The sequence below is a fragment of the Lactuca sativa genome, chromosome 3, assembly GCF_002870075.4.
Source record: "Lactuca sativa cultivar Salinas chromosome 3, Lsat_Salinas_v11, whole genome shotgun sequence".
Lineage (NCBI taxonomy): Eukaryota > Viridiplantae > Streptophyta > Magnoliopsida > Asterales > Asteraceae > Lactuca > Lactuca sativa.
This window is the reverse complement of record NC_056625.2, coordinates 310,882,236-310,908,105: the sequence shown is the minus strand read 5'-3', so window position 1 is coordinate 310,908,105 and position 25,870 is coordinate 310,882,236. Positions and strand designations below refer to the sequence as shown.

The window sequence follows — 25,870 nt, the reverse complement described above, 5'->3', positions numbered from 1 at the left end:
TTTTCGACGTTCTGTATATCCACAGAAAGTTGGCGAGAAGCTTTACACTTCTAACAACCCACCTTCATCTTAAAACCTCCCGAACAAAACCTAAAATCCATAAAAGACCGAAATATCAAATTATGGTAATACCCTTGGCCTCCGAAGACTCAATCTAACACTTGGATCACTTGGACCATAACACCCACACTCGAGAAGGGCCAAATTCTTCATTTCCCAAGGCCCTAAGCCTCATGACCACTGAAGATTGGACTGCAGCCCCGAATGAAAAAAGCAAATCTGAAACCTAGTGTTACACCAACTTATCGATGAATATTCTTGAGAACTATAAAAATGTTGAGAATTGATCTAACTACTGATCAAACAAATGAAAGGTTAAAAAAAAGGAGTTTGTATGTATAAATATGATCATCATAGAAAAAATGTTAATTAAAGAAAATTACATGAAAGCATGATATTTTAACCATTTTTTATCTTAGTATTCGTGAATCCTTCACAGATCCAATCAACTTCAACAATTTTATTCTAATATGACTACTTTAACTTGTTATAGTAAATAAAACTAACCAATATAGTTTTAGTTTGTTAAGCTTGAATTAGTGACGGATACATAAAAAAGGGTTGTACTACTAAAAAAAACTCATTTTCCAATAGCAGTTTCCATCATAAAAGAGTTACACCGACATATTTACATTAAATTTACACTTATTTCTGACGGATTTCCAAATGATTCGTGACGGATTTTAACGAATTTACACTAAATTTTACACTTAACGATAAAATTTAAAAGGTTATCCATGTCACTCCTAACACCAAATAGGTATGTCCCTGACTTATTAGAATTTCTTTGATTTATAATCGTTAGACCATAAAAAACAACCAAAATGTATTAATTTGTTATATTCTCTTAAAACTTATACATTTAGTTATTTACTCTACATGTGCCTACATGTGTATACGGAATGTATGTTTAGGTGTAGAATGTAGATGGCTGATGGCCCCCTTGGTCCTTCCCTTCCGCTCAGTCTCCAATTAAATGCTATCATCGCCATTAATGCTCTCTTTCCCTCCTCTGCAACCTCTACTTACAATATCTTTACATACACATATACATACAATACATACATGTATGTATATGTATGATTTGAAGCGACAACACAACTGACGTACACACACACACACAATAATATATATTGTGTCTTTTTGGTTTTCGAATCCAGTCTCCGCTATTAATGCTTCCTTCCTGCAAAATTTCTCCTCGTTGCTTTGCGTATTCAGCTCTTACGACCTATTATCACTATTATAACTTCAAGTAAGTTTCTCTCTCTCTCTCTCTCTCTCTCTCTCTCTCTCTCTCTCTAGATATCGTTGTTTTCTCTCTCTACTGCATTTAATTTTGCAATTATTATCAAGTGCTATTCATGAATTTAATGGCGATTTGTAAGAACTGATGGGGGCGGAAGCTTGTAAAAGAGGAAGCAACACATTAAATTCAGTTTTTCAATGCTTTTTATTTGCAAAAAGTATTGGATCAACATGTCTATCTCCTAGGGTTTTTCAAAAGAACAATTAATTGATCTCGAAAAATAATAACCAAAAATTATTTAGCCATTATTGTTCTTCTGCATTTAGAGAAAAAAAAAACAAGTTGAGTTATTATTTTAAATTGTAATAATTAGGTTTTATTGTTTGATGAATTATTTATCATCAAGTATTTAAGGATCATATAATTTATTTTGTGTCGATTAATAATAAAACTGATCAATGTTTAAGGATCATATAACTAGATTTGTGTCATTGCAAATAATACCATAAAGAAAATGATAACGGTTAAATTATTAGGTTAAAATTGTATTAAAAAATCAACTATTTTTAACGTTTGACATTAAGTTGCCTACAAATCTAACTAATTATAAATGAAAAACAATATTTTTCATTTCCACCTCTACTATACCGGTAAAGCGTGTCATAGTTTAATTTTAAATTTTTGACGTAAGTTTTAAATTTTGTTATGAATTTTGTCTAACATCTCAATTTGTTCAAATAAAAAAAAAAGAAAAAAAAATTAAGATTAGGAACAAAATTCACATATTATTAAATTGTGAATACAAATCATTAAGCTGAAACTTATTATAAAAAAAATGACTAAACTAGCCAATTTTACTAATTATTTATTACTTTTTAGCCAAAAATACTAACTATTCCAAAATAGTCATTGAAGTTGTAGGTATCTTAAATCACCTACTGATTCGCCCTAATACCTACAGTTTATGTATAAATATATAAGATTTTTTTTATCAAAATACCATATGAAACCGTAGGTTTCTAAATGACCTATGATATCCTTTGATAAGTCTACCGTTTCCCAAACTGTAGGTTTCATAAGAACCTACGATGTATAAACAGTCAATGCACAAAACATACATTGATTGCTTGTACATCGTAGGTTCTTAGGAAACCTACGGTTTCCCTTTTTTTTGCATTTTTTGTAAAAAAATCACCGCATCACAACTATATGTTATTGTATACGATATACAAACAAAAAAAGAGAAAACGGAAAAATTACGAAAACTGTAGGCTTCATAAGAAACCTACGGTGTAAAAGTAAATCAATGCACGTTTTTGTGCATTGGCTGCTTGTGCATCGTAGGTATCTTATGAAGCGTACGGTTTTGTTTTTATTTTTTCGATTTTTTCCAAAAAAGCTAAACCCTATGTATTGAATCTCATCGCAAATAAGAAAAAACAAAAAAAAGTCCAAGATTCGAAAGAATATATAGTCGTTCTTTGAAGGCTTCATTGAAAGAGTTTTCTTAAGTTAAAAAATACAAAAAATGAGCAAAAACGAAATTTTCAACTTTTTATATTGTGGCTAACAGCCCTGATACAGAAGACGCCCCACGAAATAATAGTCCATTGCTCGAAAAGAATAGTCAACACAACATTGACTATAGTCAACCATGCGTTGACCGTAGGTTTTCTTAATCACCTACGATTTCAGTGGCTAGTTTGCAATAAATGCTAATTTTTGACTAAAAACTAAAAAGTATTTAAGAAAAATGATTAGCTTTGTAATTTTCTCTTATAAAAAACACCAAATCATTGAGATGCATTCATAGTTTAAATAGTTGTGAGTTAACTTAGTTTGCAGTTTAATAACTGCAATGATCTAGTGTTATTTACGATTATGACACACATTCATTTTAATAGGTTGTACATATTTTCACAGTTTAATAACTACGAAGTGGTTTCTAACTTTTTTTTTTTTGTTTCTACTTGGATATTTTATAAATATAGTCCAAACATTTTCTAAATAAAAAAAACTTCCTTTATAAATGATTTGGTTACAAGTTTTTAATACGACCTCCTAAATTATTAACCGGTTTGTCGTCGTTGTAATGAAGGCCGATTACCAAATATGCTGATACATAGTTTCTGTATCGTGTTTTGCAAAACTCTTGAAGATAATAGAGAGAGAGGGAGATATATAAATACGATCAATAAATGCAAATAGTGTCGGCATGTAATTCGCCGGTCGTCGTACCTGAGATTTTGATTCTTCTCTTGACATGTCTTTTCCCCCACACACACCAACACACATTTTCTTTTCAAATTCATTCTCAAATCTCCATCTCTCTCTCTCTCTCTCTCTCCATAATTATTGCTCAAATCATATATACTCTTCTTCTTAGTTCTTCCCCTACATATGTACATTGATTCGGTTTAAATTTCTAGGGTTTTGATTAAGAGTCGTTGAAAATGGGGAGAGCACCTTGTTGTGAGAAGACAGGATTGAAGAGAGGGCCATGGACTCAAGAAGAAGACGAACTGTTGATTGAGTATATCAAGAAGAACGGCCATGGAAGCTGGCGATCTCTACCAAAACTCGCTGGTGTGTTTCTGTTTATCTCGTTCGCTATTTTATCCATGAAATCTAGGTTAAACTTGTTTTGATCGAAGATCATAGCATTCTACTCGATTTTGATTTCAAAATCTTTAAAAGAATCAAATGATCGAAAGATATGATATTCAGTTATTCACCTCCATTTTTTGCTTCGATTTTGGTTTCAAAATTTCTCCCTCTGAATTTTACCTTAAAAAAATCAACAATCGAGCAAATCATATATCGCAAAGTGGTACTTTTACATATATACTTTCGTTTCATTTTTGTGATTATGCAAAAAAAAAAAATGCTTATTTTGTTTTTAATTTTTTTTTTTATAAGTTAAGAAATTAATTATTTGTTGAATTTTTTTTTAAGAGGTCGGAAAAATTCAGTTTTGTGAATATTGAACATTTTAACTCGTAATAATTAATTTTGTAGTAGATAAATTTGATTATTTTGCAACTAAAAAACGAAAAACATATTCATATTGTGAAGCAGATAAAATTTTATAACAAAAGTCCCAATACTTAGTTTTGGAAAAATAAAAGTAAATAAATATGTATTTATTATGGCTCTAGAATGTCAGAAAACCCATTTTTGTGGAGCAGATTGCTAGTGGTTAATATTCGTTAAAGTCATGATAATTAATTTTTACCTTTATTTTCAAAAATCATTCTATCTTATATACTTTTATTAATCCTTAATTATTTTGGTTAAGAAATTAGAAAATCTACATGTAAATCAATATTTTTAAATACTACGTACCTAGTAATCTTTTTCTAATATAATAATTACATGTTTGTAATCTTACTATTAAGTTAACTGTTGTATATATCAAAAGTTAAAAAAAAAAAATCATGAAATGTGTTAGGAGATTGTTTATTTGTATGTATGGATATGGATTATGTTGAAGAGAGTAATCATTGATTCATATTCTCTTTGTGTCATCAACAAAACAGACAAATAAATGTGTGGGGTCGATGCATATCTCTTATTATATATTATTATATAACATAATATCAAGACTTGGATTTAAATGCATCTTATTGACATCACATGGATGAAAGTACACTTTTGTTGTATTGTCCATTCTATCACTATTCGCACATCAAAATTAGAACCAATATATTTTATATCAGAAAATTCATTAATTATTTAAACAATTTTCCAGGTTTGCTCCGGTGTGGTAAGAGTTGTCGGCTCCGGTGGACAAACTACCTTCGACCAGACATCAAGCGCGGTCCCTTTAGCCCCGAAGAAGAAAAACTCGTCATTCAACTGCATGCCATTCTCGGCAATCGGTACTGCTCGTACTCAAACCCTTGTCCCTTTTCTGCAAAAGGGACACAGTGTTGGAGTCTTAATCCCAATGTGGATTGGGATTTTTATTTGCACTACGCAAATGGATTGATATAATCAATCATCACTAACCCTCAGCTCGCCCTGGCCCACACTGTCAGAAAAGGACTTGTGACAATGTGTGTGGGATTTATCTGCTGAGGGTTACTGAATGGTTATGGTTTTTATTTGGGGAACATAAAGTTTTTAATTTATGACTTTATATTAAAGTTTTATCTGTATTTTCCAGATGGGCTGCAATTGCAGCCCAAATACCAGGAAGAACAGATAACGAGATCAAGAATTTATGGAACACTCACTTGCGAAAACGTCTTCTTTCCATCGGAATCGACCCACAAACCCACGAGCCGACCGCCATATCGGGCCCGCTAAAACGACCGCCGGCCTCCCCGTCCACCCGCCACATGGCGCAATGGGAGAGTGCCAGGCTGGAGGCCGAAGCACGTCTTTCAATGGAATCGTCTCTACTTTTAAGCCCATCGATAACAAACAAAAGAATCAACAACACCGCTAATGCCGACTATTTTCTCCGGATTTGGCATTCCGAAGTCGGGAACTCATTTAGAAGCATGAATAAGGTTGTGTGTTCTAGTCCGGCTTCACAAGCCTCGGTTTCCGGGACGACTATGGAAACGGTACACAAACCGGAATTGGAATCGGAATTGAAATTTGAGGGTAAAAGCGGACATTTCTACACTGGAATCACACATTCCTCGAGCTCGGATGAAGTTGAGGATTCGTCGGATACCGCGTTACAGTTGTTTTTTGATTTCCCTGGTCAAAATGATATGAGCTTCTTGGAAGCACATTTCAATTAAAGTTGAACTAGAAGAGAAACTGTCTGACAGACAGCTCGTTTCAGACAGGTTCTCTTCTGGTATCAGTTTTTATGAAAGAAGACAAGATATTTGAGTACGAGGTCTTCGTTGTATTGTAATTTTATATATATAATCATGACGCTTTTATGAGCTTAGGTGTGAAACAACTAACTGTTATCAACTTAGCTATGACCGTTTTGGACCAATGATGATGATGAATGATATTTAGCAATTTTTTAATCTACGTTTTGGCATTTCTTTGGCTTTCTTTGTGTTCACCAGGGCTTTTTTTGGATATATGTATAAAGCCTATGGATTGTTGTTAATTATGTGTTCGATTAACTTAATACTAACTTATATGAAGACAGGAGGAGTTACGTTTTGTTATAGAAGCTTAGTATATAATAGGGGTGTAACTGTATATGGGGCGATGAGCTTGTTTCATCACTCATGTATCATGACCTTGTTTCATCCCTCATATGCTTGCATGTCCATAGGATTGTTTCACCTCTCATGTAAGACATCAATAGCGAAAACTCATATAGAATCACCAACGTCCTCAATAGACCTTAAAAACCTCATAAATGTATGGGGCCACATAGACAAGCTTAGGGACATAAGGGATAAAACAGGTCCCGAAACATGCAAAGTGTGTAAGAGATGAACCTACAAAAACATCGGAAAGAGTGCACCACACAATCCTCTCACCCATAAACTTCATACATAAGATGCAACATGTACGTAAAATGCCTAACACCATTTAGCAATCAAAATTTACCATCTAAGCATGAAAAGCATCTTAATCATGATTATCACCATAAACTCATCATCAAATCACAATATAATAGTAACTAAGTTTAAATAGGAAAAAAAATGACAATAGACCTCTGAAAAAAAAAACATATTGGGTATTTTGTGGAGGAAAAAAAAGTCAAAATGGAAACCAGCTAAATTTATCAAACCGAAAATGTATCACTCTGGACGGATTTCTTGAATTCTTTTTTAAATTTTAGGTTTAAACCTGAAAAAAAAAATTGACTTGGATAAAAAAAATATTTTTTGTATGTAACTAATCAAAAGTATATCAGTAACAAGTGGTGGTGGTGGGGAGGTTTGGTGCATGTAGGTTGGGGGCAAGTTGAATTGAATAGCACTTGTACTGGGTTAGTTATTGCATGAAATTTGAAAGTTAAAAGTTTGTTCGAATAAAAAGAGACAATAGTTACTATACTATTATTCGAAAGACTATATAGCTTAATTTGGTATATAACCAAAATGGAACTCCCCATTTCACAGCTTTTATAGTTATATATTTTCCTTGAAATATTATAAATTTTAAATAACCTTCTTGTATCAGTATTTCTATAATTCTATATCACCCAAAAAAAAAAAACGTCTATATTATTTTTTAAATGGCAGCAAGATTTATATCAAATGAAACTAACAAGAAGCTAGGAGACAAGAGTTGTGGAAATAAAAAAAAAAAAAAAAACAAATAAAAAAATAAAACAAATGAGTATTACATTCTAGAACATGATTCGAACACAATTCTTGCCATCTTAAATGTCCACCGATGTTAAAGTTGTACATCACTTGCCAGTGTTGTGTTTTGAAGCCGGGTTGAAGATTTTATCGTTTATAAAACCCATTTGAATATCAGAGAAATAGCTATATGGACATCGCTTATTTTTTTTTTGTCATCAGGCCCAATAATTTTATGACAGCTCATCGAATGAATATGTGATCTTCATCTTCGGTAGCAAAATTACAGAATTTGCACAAAGTAGTCCCAACTCCCAATACCAATTTTATGTAGATTTGCAAGAATTTACGACTTTCAAGGGTGCTTTGTATAACAGAGAAAAAAAAAAGCGTCAAAGCTGTCGATGACTGATTTGCATAAGGTTAGACAACCCCCCTAGGAGAGATTAGAGGCTTTCCATAAAATCCATCCATATAAAAATGTGTTTTGACTCGTATATCTTAATTATGATTTTCTATCTTTAATTAAAATTAAGGGTATAAAAGTCAAAAGCCATTGTTTTTATAATCCATATCTCATGAAAGTACATTATCAGTTATCCAACTGTTTCATCATAATATCACATTATAAAGCATTGACCACGTATCTTGAATATTACCAAATTCGAAAGTCTTTAACAAATTAAAACGTATCACCAAATCCAAAATTTCGTCATCCAACTATTATCAAGTTTGGCCCCCACAAAATCAAGTCACAGTCCAAAATAACCCTAAAAATATGGGTAGAAGGTTCCAAATGGTGAGAATAGAAAATCTTTACCTGTACAGTTTGTATTTAAGGGGCGAAATTTACTATAAACATCTAGAAATTTCAGTGTTTTTTTTCTTTATTTATGCTGCGAGTGTTCCTTCATTGACTTGGCTATCATCGATAAAATCTGAAGTTTGGGATTTAGGTTTTATAACAACACGAGAAAACCCGTATCCAAGAGAGCTTCCACTAGTTTCACATAGCTGAAAAAAAAAAGTGTTTATTAAAAATAAATCATTTTATTTCTTGAGAAAAGATGAAAAATAAAAGGATGATTTGATACCTCGGTTAGTTCTGAGAGGTGACGTGTTCTAAACTCATTGATTGTGGCAGCTATTTCGGACATTGGTAATTTAGCCTATCAAAAATGAGTTGAGAAAATGTTTCTGAATTCTGATCCATTTATTGCAGAAATAAGAATACTTTTATTTACTTAGAGATAAAATCAAACATTAAGTACCAACTTTTTAGAAATTTGCCCTTATAGGTCTAGATGCAAGAATAGAAATAACACTACTTTTATTTATTTGTGTGTTATAGCATCCTACTTCCTTTTTCTTCTATTCAGCATTGTGCTTTTTTTCATACCAAGTCTAAGGCATTCTACTTTCTTTTTTATACTTTGAAAAGGTCGAACAATTATAGCAACGAAAATTGGTATAATTAAACAATTATTATTTTTTTTACTTTTGGATTTTTATAAAAGCATAATGTATGTATACCATTTTATCGATTTAGTCACTGAATTATCATCATAGTTTTCATAAAAAAAAAATAAAAAAAAAAAAAAAAAAGCAGATAAATGGGTTTTTTTAACCTGAAATTAAAAACCGGATAGCATTTAATGGAATATATAAAAAACAAGGCCTTACTTGTGCAAGAACAGCAGCTGCTAGCTGTAAACTTGGTTCTAAAGTCTCTGGCACAACCTGCATCGTGTTTTTTTTACTCAAAGTTAATATGGTGTGAGGGATTTATATGAAAAGGAAGAGTAAAACAATAATGATACAAAACCCAAATTAAGACAAGTGTCAAGATCAAGGACAAGGAAGGGAATGAATGCTTGATTCCATTGTAAAGAAAAATGTTGTTTCTTGAAGCAATGTGATTCTTCCCATTTTGTTAATTTTCATTCCTCAAACAGGGAGTGTTCTTTTTTTCATTTCATCATGGAATGGAAATAAAAAATGAAAAATAAATTTTGGAAAGCGTCATGATTTTAATTAAATTACAAATTTGATTTTCTAATGACCTTGTATCATGTTTAATTTTTTTAATTTTGTAAGTGCTAAATGCAAGAAATAGCAACGTCATTTTATTTCTTTGTGTATTATAGCATACTACTTTATTTCTTTTTGTTATACTTAACATTTTTTTTTTCTTATTAAGGCATCATACTTCAAAAAATCTACCAAGTTATAACTTATAACAGCAAAATTTGCTTTGTATTTCAATGACATTGCCATTATTGGGTGGATTTTCAAAGTATAATGATGGATGTTATATTAAAAAAATCAATAAAAATGTTTTGCTATTTCTTGCATTATTACTCTTTGAAAATAAAATAACTTTAAGGGTAAATGCAAGAAACAGCAATGTAGTTTCATTGATTTGTTTATTAGGGCATCCTGCTTTCATTTTTCCTATTATGACATTGAACTTTAAAACTCTACCTAATTATAGCAATGCCATCAAAATACAAACCAATTTCACCACCATAACAAGGTGCATTTTTCAAAGTATAACATCTTAATAATAAATTTTCAAAATACAATGCTATAATTGGATATAAAATTTTGAAGTACAATGCTATAATATAAAAGAACTTAAAGTAGGATGTAATAAAATAATAAATTAAAGTAACCTGATACTTCTTGCATTTAGCCCAAATAACTAAACAACGAATAAAGTAGAGCAATATAAAAAACTCATGAAAAATAGAGGCTATAATTTAAGACATAAATTCCGATTAGTACAACATATTTTAAAACTTGTATCGAATTATAGCAATGAAAATTGGTTTATATTTGAAAAAGTTTGCTAGATTTTTCAAAAAGTATGATGCGCCAATGATAAACAAATCAATAAAAGTAGGTTGGTATTTGTTGTAAAGAGAAAAATACCGCTGTTGCTCCAGCTTTCTCCAAATTGAGTCCATGATCAACATCATGAGCACGCACAAAAGTCTTCACATTGGGGAAGTATTTGCTGAGAGCCCAAACAGTTCTATAATTTGCACCAGGTGTATCCAAAGTTATTGCTGCAGCACAGGCCCTTTCTGCCCCAATTTTATGAAGAACCTGAAAAATCAATCAATAAACATTAAATAAATCAATGAAAGTACAGTGCTATTTCTTACAAATGTGTTTTTGTTTTGTTGTTGTTTTTGTTGTGATAGAAATTGAAATTGGGTGGGGTTCACCTCTCGACTACCAGCATCACCAAAGTATACAGGAAGGTCAAGTGCACGTCCCACTGCTACTCGATCACTGGTGATCATGGAAATTTTAGATGCCAATTGACTAGTAGTTATTATATAATTCAAAAATAGTAAGGGATGAATGGAAGAAACAACCATGTACTGTCATATATTTGTGTGTATTATAGCGTCTTGCTTTCTTTCTATTACAACAACATTGTTTTTTCTTATTAAGCCATTGTTATACTTTGAAAAGTCTACCCAACTATATATAGTATTGCACTTTTTTTTTCTTATTATACAAGTGAAAACGGTTTGGTATCTAAGTGACATTTGTGTAGCCTATAACTAGGTAGATTTTCTAAAGCACAATGTACTTTCATATATTTGTCTTTTCGAATTTTTTTCTTATTAGGCCATTGTAATTTGAAAAATCAACCCAATTATAGCATTTTACTTTTAATTTCTTTTTCTTATTATAGTAGTAAAAAGTGCTTTGTACTTGGATGACATTGCCATAATTGGATAGATTTGCTAAAGTACATTGCTGTAATAAGAAAAAATGAAAGTAAGATGCAATCATTGAAAGTGCATTGCTATTTCTTGCATAAGAATTTATAAAAAAGCAAGAAGAGATGTGGATAAGTGTGAAAGTTAGGTGAGAGAAACAGTATAGGCTAGTTGTTATACACTTCACAAATGGTAAGGGCTAAATGCAAGTAACAACAATGTACATTCATATATTTGTGTATTATAGCATCCAACGTTCTTTCGTTTCTTTCTATTACAGCATTGTACTATCAGTTTTTTTTCTTATTAAATATCTACCCAATTATAGCATTGTACTTTTATTTATTGCTTCTTATTATAGCAGTGAAAATTGCTTTGTATTCAGATGACATTGCTATAACTGTGTATATTTTCTAAGGTACAATGCTGTAATGGGAAAAAAAAATGGGAAGTGTGATGCTATAATAAACCTCAGTGAAAGTACATTGCTATTTTTTGCAGTTAACCCAAAAATTCATAAACAGAATAACGAAGAGATGTTATAATTTTGTGAGAGTTGGGTGAGAGAAGACAGTTGAAGGGACATAAAAGTAAAATAACTCCATACCTCCTCACGTCAAGAGCAACAAATGGAATCAGCCTTTCAGAAAGAAGCTGGGCAATGATCTGAAAGAACCAAAAAAGTTAAAACACTAATAAAAGTAAAAACATTTAAACATCATATAAAAATAGTCACGAACATCATGTTCATGTCCATCTTAAGAACTTTAGTTAAATTTAATAACAAAACAAAATTTTAAGATTAGAATATACCTGGCCTACACGTCCAAAACCACATATAATGATATGATCCTGCAAATCATCCGTCTGAAAATAGGATACATCAAATTACAAGAAATTAGAAATGAACAAAAGACTTGATCCATGTAGTTTCCAAAATCACATTATTAAATAAATCTACAGATGTGATGCCATTTTCTGAAACCTTCTTGACATATAGTAACTAGATTCACTCAAAAAGCACTTTACATACTAAATTCCATGTCCAATGCTTTCCCTCCAACTTTTTGTGTCATTTTCTAATTTCCCCCTAAAAGATAAAGTTACATATATATACATTTGGGAAAAGTAATTTTTGGGATATTATATATTACCTCACTTTCTACAGGTAATAGACTACGGACATCTTGCTGCTCAAAACGAGATGCTATTAATTGGCCTCCAGCAGCTAACCATGGTGTGATAGCCATTGAAATCCCCACCACAAGAAATAGCAAAGAAGACAACTGAGAAGTCATTATACCCTGAAAAGAAACATAAAATTACAAATTATAAACATAGTAACTATAATATGATTCCATCCAGTTCCATGGCTTAAAGAAAGGAATAATGGAAGAAATGAAATCTGTCAAGGGAATTGGAATCTGAAGGAATCATATCTGTCATCTGAAAAGCGTTTGGTTGGCAGGAAACAAGATGGAATTGAATTGAATAATAAAAGAAATTATTGATTTTGGAATTTTTATTTGTATTTAAATTATCTTTTGTTTATGTAGATATAAATAATTAAATTTATTAGTTTCAAAATATAATGAGGTATTTATTTTGGTCATTTAATAAAAAGGGAAGAATGGTTTGCAGAGGGTGTGGGTTTGAAGAATGTTTTTGGAAGGAATGGAATCCATCAAAGGAATTGGAACATGAAGGAATCCTAATCTCTCATGTGCTTGGTTGGCAGAAAAAGAAAAGGAATTTAATAACAAAATAACTAAATCATTTTTTAATATTTTATCTATTTTTCATTATCGATATATAACGAGCATATTTTGGTCGTTTAATAAAAAAGAACGGAACTACATTCCTTTTAGCCTCCCCTAGGAATTGTAAATCCATCAAACACGGAATTTGCAGGATTCAAATGGAATTGAATTCCATCCATTTGTCAACCATACACACCATGGAATGGAATCTCGATTCCAATCCCGTCACAACTTAGATTACATACCTGATTGACAGCTTCACCAAAGGCCACAAATGCAAATTCTCCACCAGGTGCAAGTAGAAGACCAACTCTGATTGCAGATATCAATGAGACACCAAAAAGCCTACCAACTACAGCCACAAGTATTGTCTTCCCAACAAGCAGAAGCCCTAAAATCCCCATAATAACAGGAAAGTTTGAAACTAGAAGTTTTGGATCAATTGACATTCCAACCTGAAAAAAAAAATTCAAGTCCTTTGAAATCCCCTTCCTTTTGTAAATGGTACAATTCTAGATAAGAACATCCACAATAGGGAGCTTATTGGGTCATATTAAGCTACCAAATAGTCAACTCTCCTATTGTGGAGTTTTTTGGAATACATGTGCAAGTACAAGCTTAATTATAGAGTTTTTCATTCATTGGGACTGAATGCCACGTCATCAGTCAGTTTGTTAATTCCTTGTTTGTATATCACTATATTGTATGAATCCTGAGATGTCGAGTTCAGGATTTTTATACAAGATACAAACAAGGGAACTAACTAACTGATGACGTGGCATTCAGTCCGACAACTGATGATGTGGCATTCAGTTCAATAGAAGGTATACCGTCATGAAGAAGAGGCCTAATAGAAGGCCACGATATGGAGCAATATCTGATTCAACTTGCAAAGAGAATTCAGTTTCTGCAAGTAGCAAACCAGCCAAAAATGCTCCTAGTGCCATGGAAAGCCCAGCCTGTGAAAATAAATATGAATGACAAAATGATTTTTTAAATATAAAGATAGTTAAATTAAGTGTGCTCACCCTCGCAGTAAGGAGACTAGTTCCCAGGATAACCAGGAGAGTATTTGCAGAGAATATTTCTGCATTCTGCATCTCTGCAATTTGCTTGTAAATTGGTCGAAGCAACTGTAAGTAGCAAGAGGGGAAATAAGCTAACAATTGCCCATAAAATGCATCAAAACTTCTATCATTATACTTTGACCATGTTTTCTTATAATGGATTAAATGCATGAAATAGCAATTTACTTTAATATATTTGTTTATTATATAGCATCATACTTCCATTTTTATCCTATTACAGCATTTTACTTTGAAAAATCCACCCAATGATAGCAATATCATCCAAATACAAAGCAATTTACATTGCTATAATTAGATAGATTTTTCAAAAGGACAATATCGTAATATGAAAAAGATTGTAAGTACAATGCTACAATTGGATAGATTTTTCAAAGTAAAATACTGTAATGAGAAAAAAAATGAAAATACAATGTTGTAGTAGAAAAAGACGGAAGTTAGATGCTATGTAAAGAAATAAAAGGAAGTACGCTGTTATTTCTTGCATTTAACTCTAACTCATCTTATACTTTGGAGATGGGATCTTATAGGGAGCATGCAACAATTTTTTTGGGTCTCGATCAGAGTGTAGGAACTAGGGCGTGTCTGGTTTGCAGACTCATTCTGATGGAATCTGTCGGAATTGGAATTTAAGATTCCATTCCATGTTTGGTTCATTGGTAGTTAAATGGATGGAAATCAATTCCGTTGGAATCCTTTAAATTCCATGTTCGATGGATTCAACTATTCCTAGGGATGGCGGAAGGAAATTTAATTTCATGCATTAGTTTTTTTAAAAGACCAAAGTACCTTCATTATTGTTTAATGTAAAAGATTCAATTATATATATATATATATATATATATATATATATATATATATATATATATATATATATATATATATATATATATATACACACACACACACACATTAACAATAAATATTTAAATGTAAATATATATTAATTTTTATTATTGAATTCCATTTCATTTCCTGCCAACCAAACACGTGACAGATTATGGATCCTCCAAATTCCAATTTGTTTAATAGATTCCATTCCTTCCAAAAACATTCTAACCAAACACCCCTAAGAGAGTAAAGGTTATGACCTTATGTAAGCAAATGAAATTATTAAAGAAGGGTACAAGTTGGATCATGTTAAGAATCAAATGCAGATGTTGTAATAAATTTCATAAAATGTATAGAAAGTTTACCAAGCGTCCTCCAGCAATAATGGCGCTAATAGCAACAAGTGCCTTCACAGCAGCCAATCCAAGAGCTTCAGCAATTGCTTGGAAGCCAATCTGAGAGCATAAAAAACAACATATTAGTTACGGGTTTTTGTTTCAAAACCGAACCCAACAGTATCTTAATATGACATCATTATAATAACATATATAAATTTTCAATGGAAACCGTAAATGCATGTTACTTATTTTAATTTTTAACATACTTATTCAATTAAACAGACGTTTTGAATATTTAATATTTCCGTTCAGTTCGGGGTTTTTTGGTTTCCATAATTTCTCATTTTTGGTTAGGTTTCAACTTTTTTTGCATGCCCATATGAAAAACAGATCCAGTTGAACTGGGCTAGAAACCGATTGTTTAGGTTTGGTTTTGGTTTTGACTTAAAGAGCATAGTCATTAAATGAATGGTGTGTGTTGATAAAAATACTTACCCCTCCTTTTGACGAATTTGGTGAAATAAGAGGTATGAGAATCAGCAAAACAACAACGGCCAAGTCCTGACAAAAAAGAGACAAATCAAAAAAATAAAAATAAAAAGGAGCATGATTTCTTAAGATAGAGAGAATGAGCAAGAAAACATACTTGAAAAAGTAAAACAGAGAATGTAGCTCGTCCATGGCGTGATGTGCTCTCACCTCGTTCCTGCAATACCTGTACAAGTAGAAGATTGATATTAACTTAATGGGATACGTGCAAGAAATAGCAATGTACTTTTATTTATTTTTTATTATAGCATTCTCTTTTCATTTCTTTCTTCCAATTACAGCATTGTACTTTCATTTTTTCCTTTTCTTATTAAGCCATTGTACTTTGAAAAACCTACCCCATTATAACTGTGAAAATGTTTTTATATTTGATTTAATGGGCTAAGTGCTAGAAACAGCAACTTACTCTAATTTACTTGTTTATTATAGCATTCTATTTGCATTTCTTCCAATTACAACTTCCTACTTTCAAAAGAAATTCATAATAAAACATTGTTTTTTGAAAAATCTACCATATTACAGCATCATCCTTTCAAAAAGAATTTCTTATTAGAGCATTGTCTGTGAAAATCTATAAAATTATAGCAGTGAAAATGATCTGTATTTGAATGACATTGCTACTAATTGGGTAGATTTTTAAAAGTACAAGGGTATAATAGAAAGAAAAAAATGATTGTAAGATGCTATAATAAACATATCAATGAAAGTACTGGTGATTACCTGGAGGACAACAGCAGTGGAAGATAGTGCCAGGCCATTACCAATGACAATTGCAGCAGGCCCTAGCTGTCCACAAACAAAATGGGCAACCATTCCAACAACAACAGCTGTCGCCAAGACCTGTGTAACAAGGATTTAAATATTGGAAGTAATGCAAAAAAAAAAAATAATAATAATAATGATTTAGGCTTGTTAATAAGTATAAAAACCAAATGCTTGCAATTACCTGAGCAGAACCTAATCCAAAAACATATTTCTTCATGGAACTCAGCCTTTCAACAGAAAGCTGCAGAGTTTACGGTTTTAATCAACTTTCTTCTGATACAGATGCACAAACTTAAGATAAACTAAGGGCTAAATGCAAGAGCTAGCAACGTACTTCCATTTATTTGTTTATTATACCATTTCATTTTTCATTTCATATTGTTACCCGCATTGTACTTTGAAAAATATAGACGATTATAGCAATACCATTCAAATATAAAGCAATTTGCATTGCTATAATTGAGTATATTTTTCAAAGTACAATGCGTCAATAAGAAAAAAATGAAAATACAATGTTGTAGTAGAAAAAAATGAAAGTAGGATGCTGTACTAAGCAAATAAATGATGGTATGTTGTTATTTCTTGTATTTAGCCCCAAACTTAAATCAGACTTAGGTATACTAACCTCAAGACCGATATTGAAAAGCAAGAAAACAACTCCGAATTCAGCTATTGCTTTTGTAGCATGTACATTGCGTATAATTGAAAGACCATATGGTCCAATCAAGATGCCAGCAGTCAGATACCCAAGAACAGGACTGCCTGGAGACACAATCAGATGAAAGAATCAAAAGATTAGGTCATGATCAAGATTTATTTAAAAAAAAAAAAAAAAAAAAAAAAAAAAACATAATAACTAATAAACAAGATTTTAGGGACATGATCATTTGATATTTTGACATGCAATTTCAAAGATAAAGCATATAACAATGTTAGCATAAATATACCTCCAGGAAGTTTCTGGAATATAGGAACAAAGATAACACTGGCAAGTAATAACCATAGAATGTCCAACAGGGAAGCTTCTTCTTCATTCATCTGAATAGATTAAACATGAGATCAGTAAGCATAAAGCACAAAACTAAATACATTCATTGCCCAACTTGAGACAAATGGCAAACAGCAGCATACCTCTTGATGAGGAAGCATCGCAATAAGCTTTTTGACTCTCATTGGTAATTTCCTTATTTGTTTGACCAATGGCTTAGCATTTGATGAAACTTCATCAATACTTGTGGTGATAATGTCAGGTTGTTGAAATAGCTGATGGATTCTTTCTTCCCGTTTAGCATAAAAAGCAAAACTGACATGTATATAGTCATCACATGATAAGAGGAAAAGAATTTCAGGACCAAATATTAGTAAGTGACTAGTTCTTTTTTTCTTTTAAATAACTGAATTAGAAAGAAATTTATACCCTGCAGCAAGAAGCATAGAGCCAAGCACAAGTTTAGGTATTTGTGATCTTGTGGAATCAATTAGCCATTGAAAAAATGAAGTAGGAGTAAACTCGGTATCATCCTCTGCAGAAGAGAAAAACGATGCTGAAAAGAAACGGGAGGACTTCTTCAACAATGTTTTAGAAGAATTTAATGGTGAGGTGTCCTTGGTCAAATCCTTCTGTGTTTCTGGCTTTTTTGTTTGACTTTTCGTCTTTTCTGCCTCATATTCCATCTCTTTAGATGGTAAACTTGGTTTCCCATTCTCTTGTTCACTCTCATCAGAAAATCTCGACTCTTCAAACATTTGGCTATCTATTACATCTTCAGTGGTGGAAGAACCCTCAATAGATCCATCAACAATTATCTCCACAGAATTTCCTTGAATGCCCTTATCATCCTCACCCATTGAATCCTCATTTAAACTTTCAGAGGTATCCACAGGGGAGATGGGAAGCAATTTCTCAGCTTTCTGCAATGCAATTTCAGCATCATTAACACGTTTTGTAGCCTCGAGTTCAAAAGCAACAGCTTCCTCTGCTAAAAGCATTATATTTGCCACATCCTCTTCAGCTCTCAAAGCTTCCATCTCTGCTTTCTTTGCAAGATCTTTAAGCGTTTCCACTTCTCTTTCCAACCCATCTGTCCTATTCTGCAACTGAGACAATGCTCCTTCACAGTTTGCCAAAGTCAAAAGACACTCTCTTATATCTTCTTGAGCAATAAAGACAGCTTCCTCTTCTTCTCTCAATGGATTTAAATTTTTTTCTTCACTTTCATTTTCCATACTTGTTCTTTCTTTAGCAACTTCTAGCGAATCAAGAGCCAATGTAAGCCTAGCCTCAGACAATGATAGTGCCATTGCAGCTCTCTGAACAGCTTCATTAGCAGCAATCTCTTCATTTGTAATCTCTTCAATCAAAAGCAAAGTTGAATTGACACTATCTTGAGCACTTGAAGCTTCATCTTTTAGTGCTATTGCTGCTTCTGATACCCTTTGAGCCTTTTCTTCAAACATGGTACTGTTAAGTTGAGCAATCTCCAACTCCTTAAGTGCCTTCTGCAACACTTTCTTTAATTCATCAACACTTGGGTTTTCTGTTTCCTCATCTTCCCCCTCGTCATTTAACTTTTCTGGATCAAAATTAGTGTCCCCTGTTGGGTTCTCTTCACTGCTACTCTCAATAAAATCAACATCCCTCTCTGTCCCATCTATATATGCAATTGAATCATTTCCTTGACATGCTACTTTAACTCCTCTTGATGTCTTAAGTATACAGACAGTGGATTTCGGTTTACTATAACTCCACAAACAACTTTTCAACTCACCTCCACTATGACTAGACAAAATCAATTTCTTTAACTTCTTTCTAGGCCCAACAAACACGAGCCGTGTGTTGCCAAACAATTTGTAATCATACCTTGAGCGCACAGTTAGCTGCTTTAATGCTCTATAACTAGTACCTTCACTGCCACGGATTTGAAAACTACATGAAATATCCATATTTACCTCCCCTTTTCACTTTCTAACTATAAACTACTGATAGAACCAACTCTCCTTTTTGTGTCATCATTCACCTGTTGAAGCAAATTGATTTCACACATACTTCAGAAAAGAATCAAACATGCATGCTATATACATGTGCTTAATAATCCAAATTTCAGTCATCCAAAGTCTAATTTGTACAATATGTGTAGTTAATTTCAAGCATAAGTCAAAGATTCAATAGTTGTTGAATCTCTTATCGCCGTCAAATTTGCCACCAAAAAAATATTAAAAAACAAACTGGATTAGAATTCAGATGTACCTAAAAACTCTACTACTGTAACTTAAGCAAATTTCACTTCAAAATAAACAAAAACACACAATCACAAATTACTTAATATTTATATATATCCATTCAGAAATCATGCTCAAGTATAGTACATATACTCTATCTCAATTTCTATATAAAAACAAGCATCATTCCTACATACCAACTCAAAAATAACAAAACAACCACTTTTTTTCTGCATGTGTGAATGTCTATATGCAGATAGGTTCGACATGTCAAATTTCAAGTCAATTCTTGATAGCTCGACTTCATAATTCATTATAAGTACCCTACAGAACATCACAACCATGTCCTACTCAAAGCTAATCAATTATCAAGCTATCATCGTACATTCCAGTTCAAATTTTTGTATATGTATCGATCGAACGACATCTGTATAAAATGTCTATATAAATTCGAAATAATTATGTACAGATGACAGCTCATTCGTGTTCGAATAACAAAAGTTTCGATCATCCAATGTCTAGTTTCTAATAAGTTGACTTCAATATTGGCTAAATATGCTCTAGAAAACACTAAAATAATCAACAAATTAACCGCAATCAAGCTTCCGTTCTACATTCTACTTCGAAATATAAACTTAAAAGAACATGTATATGTGTGTGTAGTTAGAACTGTATACGTTTGTGCAGATGAAGTGAAAACTTACTGATCGATCGTTACATGTGGAGTAAGACCGGAAGGTTGAGCTCGAAAAATATCAATGGCGGATTTTCTCAGGAAAAAATTAGGTTAAAAATGGAAATGATGAAGGGATGATGACGTCAGTGGCCCAGGGGAAGAGGAGGAGAGAGTTGTGTCTAAAAAGAAAGAATATACTAAAAGAGTAAAAGATGCCTTAAAAATCTGGGCTGAGCTTGTTAATCGGGTCGGACATAAACGGATTACAGCAGTGAGTGTTGGATCATACAAGATTAATATAATAGGAAATTGAGTAATGTATCTCGTATAAATTTGATAACAGTAATTATTTTTTTTTATAAATTTTAGAGTAAATTAAACGAATGGTCATTTAAGTTTGTATTTTTTCTTAAAGTGGTCCTTACGAAAGTTTTTTTCCCTTAGATGGTACCTACGGACGTAACATTGACGCGAACTGGGTTGGATGTCCGTCTAAAGCAACGTTAATATGTCTCATGTGCTTGCACATGAGGGTATTTTAATCATTTCACCTAAAAAGATTGTTTGTGAACAATTATCCGAAGAGGTATATTACTCTCTTCTTCCCCCTAATCTGATCGACCACTGTGACTTATAAAGAACGGAGTAAACGCAATAGAATGCTAATATGCGCATGTGGAAATTGCGATCTTGTTATCGTCACATCGTGGTCTGGTCGCAACCCTGGAAGGTGATTTTGGTCATACGTTTGTAATGAGAGGAGGTACGGTTAGATTGAGTGGTTTGATGAGCCCACACGTCTTAGATCGGTGGAAGTGATACTTGGGATACTTAGATCTATGAACAAGCTCCAATAATCCCTTCAACAAGTTACAATGCAAACAAGGATGTATCAGTTAATACTTCTCTTCATTTGGGGTCTTTTTGCAATTCGTTACTTGAAACATGGTTGATTAGAGTTTGATGTGGTGTCTGGATGTAGGAAGTGTTGTCTTGGTCATAGGGTTAATGTACTAGTGGCATTATTTTCATGTAGTCTTTGTGATTTGGTTAATGTCTTTATGATTTGATCTTATTTTGATGTAGTCTTTGATGTAGGAATATGTAGTCTTTATGATTTGGTTAATGTTTTTTTTTGTGTAATTGGATTATCTAATTTCAAAAAAAGGTTAATATATCATGGTTTATGAGTTTTGTATTGTTTCCATTTGTCCATACACATTGAATTGGTGCAAGCAAGTTTACAAGGACGACAATATAACCAAAAATGTTATTGTATATCTGTGACATCCCCATTTTCACGGCCAGAAAATACTTATTTTTGTTTATGCTTTATAAAATCAGAATACCTCTTTTAATAAAAATGTTGCGGAATTTGTTCCCAGTAAAACATGTTAAATACGTTATCAAAACATTTACGAAGAAAATTATTTTTATTCATTTTAAAACATTTTAGATCCAGGTGAATTGAAGGCCCGATGCGGGCGGACCAATCATACTATAGACTCAATGTACATGGCTAGACTCGGAGGGTGGACCAGGTGGACTAAAGGCCCGGTGCGGGGAGACCAGTCACACAGTAGACCCGATGTGCATGATTGTTCTATTTGTGATATGTTATGAGTATGTTTATGTGTGGTTGGTATTTTGGGGGTAACTCACTAAGCTTTCAGGCTTACAGTTCAGTGTTTTGTTTCAGGTACTTCAGGAGATCGTGGCAAGGCGAAGGCGTGATCGTACCGCTCCTCATGTTTTATGATTTATGTGATATGGTTCTGGGGAAATACTCTGATGTTTAAACCACTTTGAAAACAAATGTATGAACTTAATGGTTTTTGAATGAATTAAAATGTTTTAATTTGGCTCGAATTTTATGGGTGTTACAGAAAAACCGTTGTGTAACATCTTGTTTCAGATCGTCTGAGATTAAGGTTTGTGGGCTGCAACCCGGGCATGAGGAAGCCTCGGGGTTGCGACGAGTTGCTAGAAGCGTAGGGCATCTCGACACCTTTCCGTAAGTATGAGGTTCATTGGAATCAGAGTTATTTTTGGATTAGTGTCTAAGTCCATAACTATTTTGGTATATACTTCACCCGATGGTGCATGGTCCTTTTGGGTTGCCTTCACCAAAGCAACTTGATAGGATGAATTATGGAGAGAGAGGATTAATTATGATTTATTAATATATTATGAGAATAATATATTAAAGGAGAAATCATATTGTTTTATTATTATTAGTCAAGAATTAATTGATAATTAATTTTGTGGCTAAAAGAGAAGACTGGAATTGTAATTATAAGATAGTTGCAATTAGGCTATGGATAATCTTATAATATAAGGTTAGACGAATTCTATGGGGAAACCCATTAGAAATCATCCAAGGCTTATTAAGGAAGGGTCCATGGGCTGCTTAGGGTTTAAGCAGTCAGTTTAGGGTTTCCTAGTTCAAAACCCTAATAGCCTACATGTATATAAAGGACCCTTAAGCCCCAAAAACGTGGTGAACAAGATCATTAAGGTTTGTACACGTTTTGGGCAACCTCCTTCTCTCCTCATTCTTCATCCTCTTACTCTTGGTGTTTGTGAACCACTAGAGGAGTTACATTTGTGACTCTAAGCTTTCTAAAGTCATTACAAGGAGGATTTGTGATTGTTATTGCTACATAACAATCAAGATAATATCTTAAACCCATTGTTATGTTAATATTGATTATCATATGCTAGATCTAGGGTTTAAAGTCTTGGATGAATTGCATGTACAATAGAGAAACCTAGATCCAAGCATTAGGGTTTGTATGAGCACATAGGATGTTCTTATGGCTAAAACCCATCAGTTATATCAAGGAAGCTATGGAAGTTTGAAGTTTTGGCAGGATAAGTCCCTTATTTGAGAAATGTGGCAGTCGAGTACGCTGGGCGTACGTGTGAGTACACTTAGCGTACTCATGCGCGCGAATTTTAAGCGGAGCCATCTAGTACGCTGGGCGTACTAGGCACTTAATGAAAAACCCTAGTTGAAGGGTGTCCCTATATAAAGAATAAGATGGTCTCATTCCTGGCCACCATCCTCAGATTGAAAACCCTCTTAAACCCTAAACCTTCGTTCATGGAGCTTGTGAGTGCATTTGAGAGCCTTTGAGTGTTTTTGTGTGTTCTTGGAGTGAAGAAGAAGCTTTGGAGAAGAAGGAGTGAGAGTCCAGACCCTTGGATCTGAGCATATCTATGTTGGGAGCTTCATATAGAGGTATAAAGCTTCAAGCTTTCTCACTCTTTTGATTTGTGCATCTTAGTAGAGTATTTTAGGGTTTTGTCCCAAAAGTTGGAGACTTTATGTGATATTTGAGCTCCATAGACTATGATCAGCCCCTTTGAGTGTATTTCGTGGTGTAATGTCATAAAAATCAATACTTGGAAGTTGGATTCAAGCCATGCATGAGATATGAGCCTTTTTAGATAAGAGAGTGAGAGTTTTGTGTGTTTGTGACCTTATCAGCCATGCCAAGGCTTAAAGTCACTGAATTTATGGAGTAAGAGCTATTAGGGAGTCCAAATCTATGATATGAGCCAAGGTCTTAACTGATTAAGACCAAATGAGTAGAAAGAGTGAAGTTGGGTCGTACGCTGAGTGTAATCCCAGTACGCCCCACGTACTGACCAAGTGTCCTCGATGGCCAATCTGGATTCGTGGGTACGTTGAGCGTACCAAGGGAGGTATGCCCCGCATAACCTTACTGTGGACTTTTGGGCTAAGTGTCATTTTGGGCCTTGAGTGTTGGGCTTGGAATTTGGGTTGGTTGCAATAGAGTTTTGGATCAAAGGAATATATATATATATATATATATATATATATATATATATATATATATATATATGTGTGTGTGTGTGTGTGTGTGTATGTGTGTGTGCTTTGGGCACTTGAGTTAGGCTTTCCATTTAGATTTGAGAGTTGGGCCCATTTATTATTGGGCCTTGGTGGGCCCAATGGGTTCTAGATTATTGACGGACTGGATAGTGGACTACTTTTAGACCTAATGAGTGAAAGTTTGGACTTAGTTCCTAATTGGGTTAATTGTGGGTTTGGCTCAGAGATAGAGGCTAGTATGCAACATCAGTGTTTATAGGGGATGTTCATCATCTGAGGTGAGTCTTCTCACTATACTTTACCTAGAGTGGTAATTCTTGTGTGACTAGAGGGTGTTATGTGTTTATATTGAGTACTGTGATATCCTGCAATTATGTATATGTGATTTATGCTATGTATTATTCTGTGCTTACTAAGTTAGGACCGGAGGGTCCACCCAAGTGTGGAACCGAAGGGTCCCACTGAGACACATTGACCGAAGGGTCTTATTGTGTTATAGCCTCGAGTGGCTAATGAGCTGTGTGTGGTATTTTGGGGAACTCACTAAGCTTCGTGCTTACCGTGTTATGTGATATGTGTTTCAAGTTTTTCTCAGGATCGCGGGAAGGCATCGGCTTGATTGTAACACACCAGTGAAAGAGTTATGTTTTGAGGATCCTGGATTATCAATCAAACAATTATGGAGTTGCGATTTGTAAATTAAGTAAATGAGATTTTTGTGAAATGTGTTATGAGAATTATGTGATTTTAAATGAAAATTTTGTTTGAAAATTTACGGTGTCACACGTTGTGTATGAATCCACTTCCATTTGATGACCCGATGACAAAATTAATGGAATTAAAACAATTACTCTCAATTAAAACCTTAAAGGTGTATAATTTAAACAAATGTTTTGAAAACCTAATCAGTCACCGAATCAGTCGTCTTACCGGCTCTATGGTTCAACCAGTCGGACCGGACCAAAAAACCGGATAATGTCATTATTACATCATAATTAAAGAAATATATAATATATAAAAAACATCTAAAACTAAAATACCAATGAATTTAAATAAAAAACTTATGTTGGATTATCACTTTTTACTTTATAATCGAGGTGAAACAAAAAAAGATTTTGTAAAATAGCCATTAATGATTAAACACATGTTCATTTATGTAATTAATTAAAAATAATAATAATAATATAATTAGAAAAATAAAAAATAAATTAAAAGAGATGTATTGAATGTAAGATGGGTGCATAGTATCTTTTATGTGGGAAAAAGTTCTAGATCGCTCAGAAAGAAAAACATTGTATTAATATATATTCTAGTTTTCAAGTTTTCAAGGAAGCTTCTACGGACTAATTTAAGTCCGGTTCATGCTACTTACCCCCGGTGTAAACCGGATTCAGTCATAAAAATTCAGTTTTTACATATTGAGCCGGTTTTTAGCTGGTTAAATCCGGTTTTTTAAGAACCGGCCGGTTTTTATTGGTTCATTAACAAGCGGTTTTTGGG

At 33.1% G+C, this 25,870-nt stretch overlaps 2 protein-coding genes across 3 annotated transcripts; one reads left to right on the top strand and one right to left on the bottom strand.

Moving 5' to 3' along the window:
• The first annotated feature begins 1,008 nt into the window (after window positions 1–1,008).
• Window positions 1,009–6,213, top strand: LOC111916857 (transcription factor MYB17). Of its 2 annotated transcripts, XM_023912517.3 has the most exons (4): window positions 1,009–1,312; window positions 3,736–3,892; window positions 5,058–5,187; window positions 5,475–6,213. In XM_023912517.3, exons 2-4 carry the CDS (start codon window positions 3,760–3,762, stop codon window positions 6,061–6,063), a joined length of 852 nt encoding a protein of 283 aa, XP_023768285.1. In that variant the 5' UTR covers window positions 1,009–1,312; window positions 3,736–3,759; the 3' UTR covers window positions 6,064–6,213. The 2 variants fall into 2 exon arrangements, with proteins under 2 accessions (XP_023768285.1, XP_023768283.1); XM_023912515.3 differs by lacking the exon at window positions 1,009–1,312 and having other exon boundaries at window positions 3,367–3,892.
• A 1,957-nt stretch (window positions 6,214–8,170) lies between these two features.
• LOC111916850 (K(+) efflux antiporter 2, chloroplastic) lies at window positions 8,171–20,699 on the bottom strand. The gene is made up of 21 exons (XM_023912506.3): window positions 20,537–20,699; window positions 18,031–19,630; window positions 17,745–17,916; window positions 17,561–17,651; window positions 17,239–17,375; window positions 16,795–16,854; window positions 16,569–16,688; window positions 15,946–16,014; window positions 15,795–15,860; window positions 15,327–15,416; window positions 14,074–14,178; window positions 13,876–14,004; window positions 13,291–13,500; window positions 12,440–12,589; window positions 12,099–12,152; window positions 11,893–11,951; window positions 10,779–10,845; window positions 10,480–10,656; window positions 9,229–9,285; window positions 8,640–8,714; window positions 8,171–8,559 (listed from the first exon to the last, which is right to left on the bottom strand). Exons 2-21 carry the CDS (start codon window positions 19,554–19,556, stop codon window positions 8,437–8,439), a joined length of 3,537 nt encoding a protein of 1,178 aa, XP_023768274.1. The 5' UTR covers window positions 19,557–19,630; window positions 20,537–20,699; the 3' UTR covers window positions 8,171–8,436.
• Between the last annotated feature and the right edge of the window lie 5,171 nt (window positions 20,700–25,870).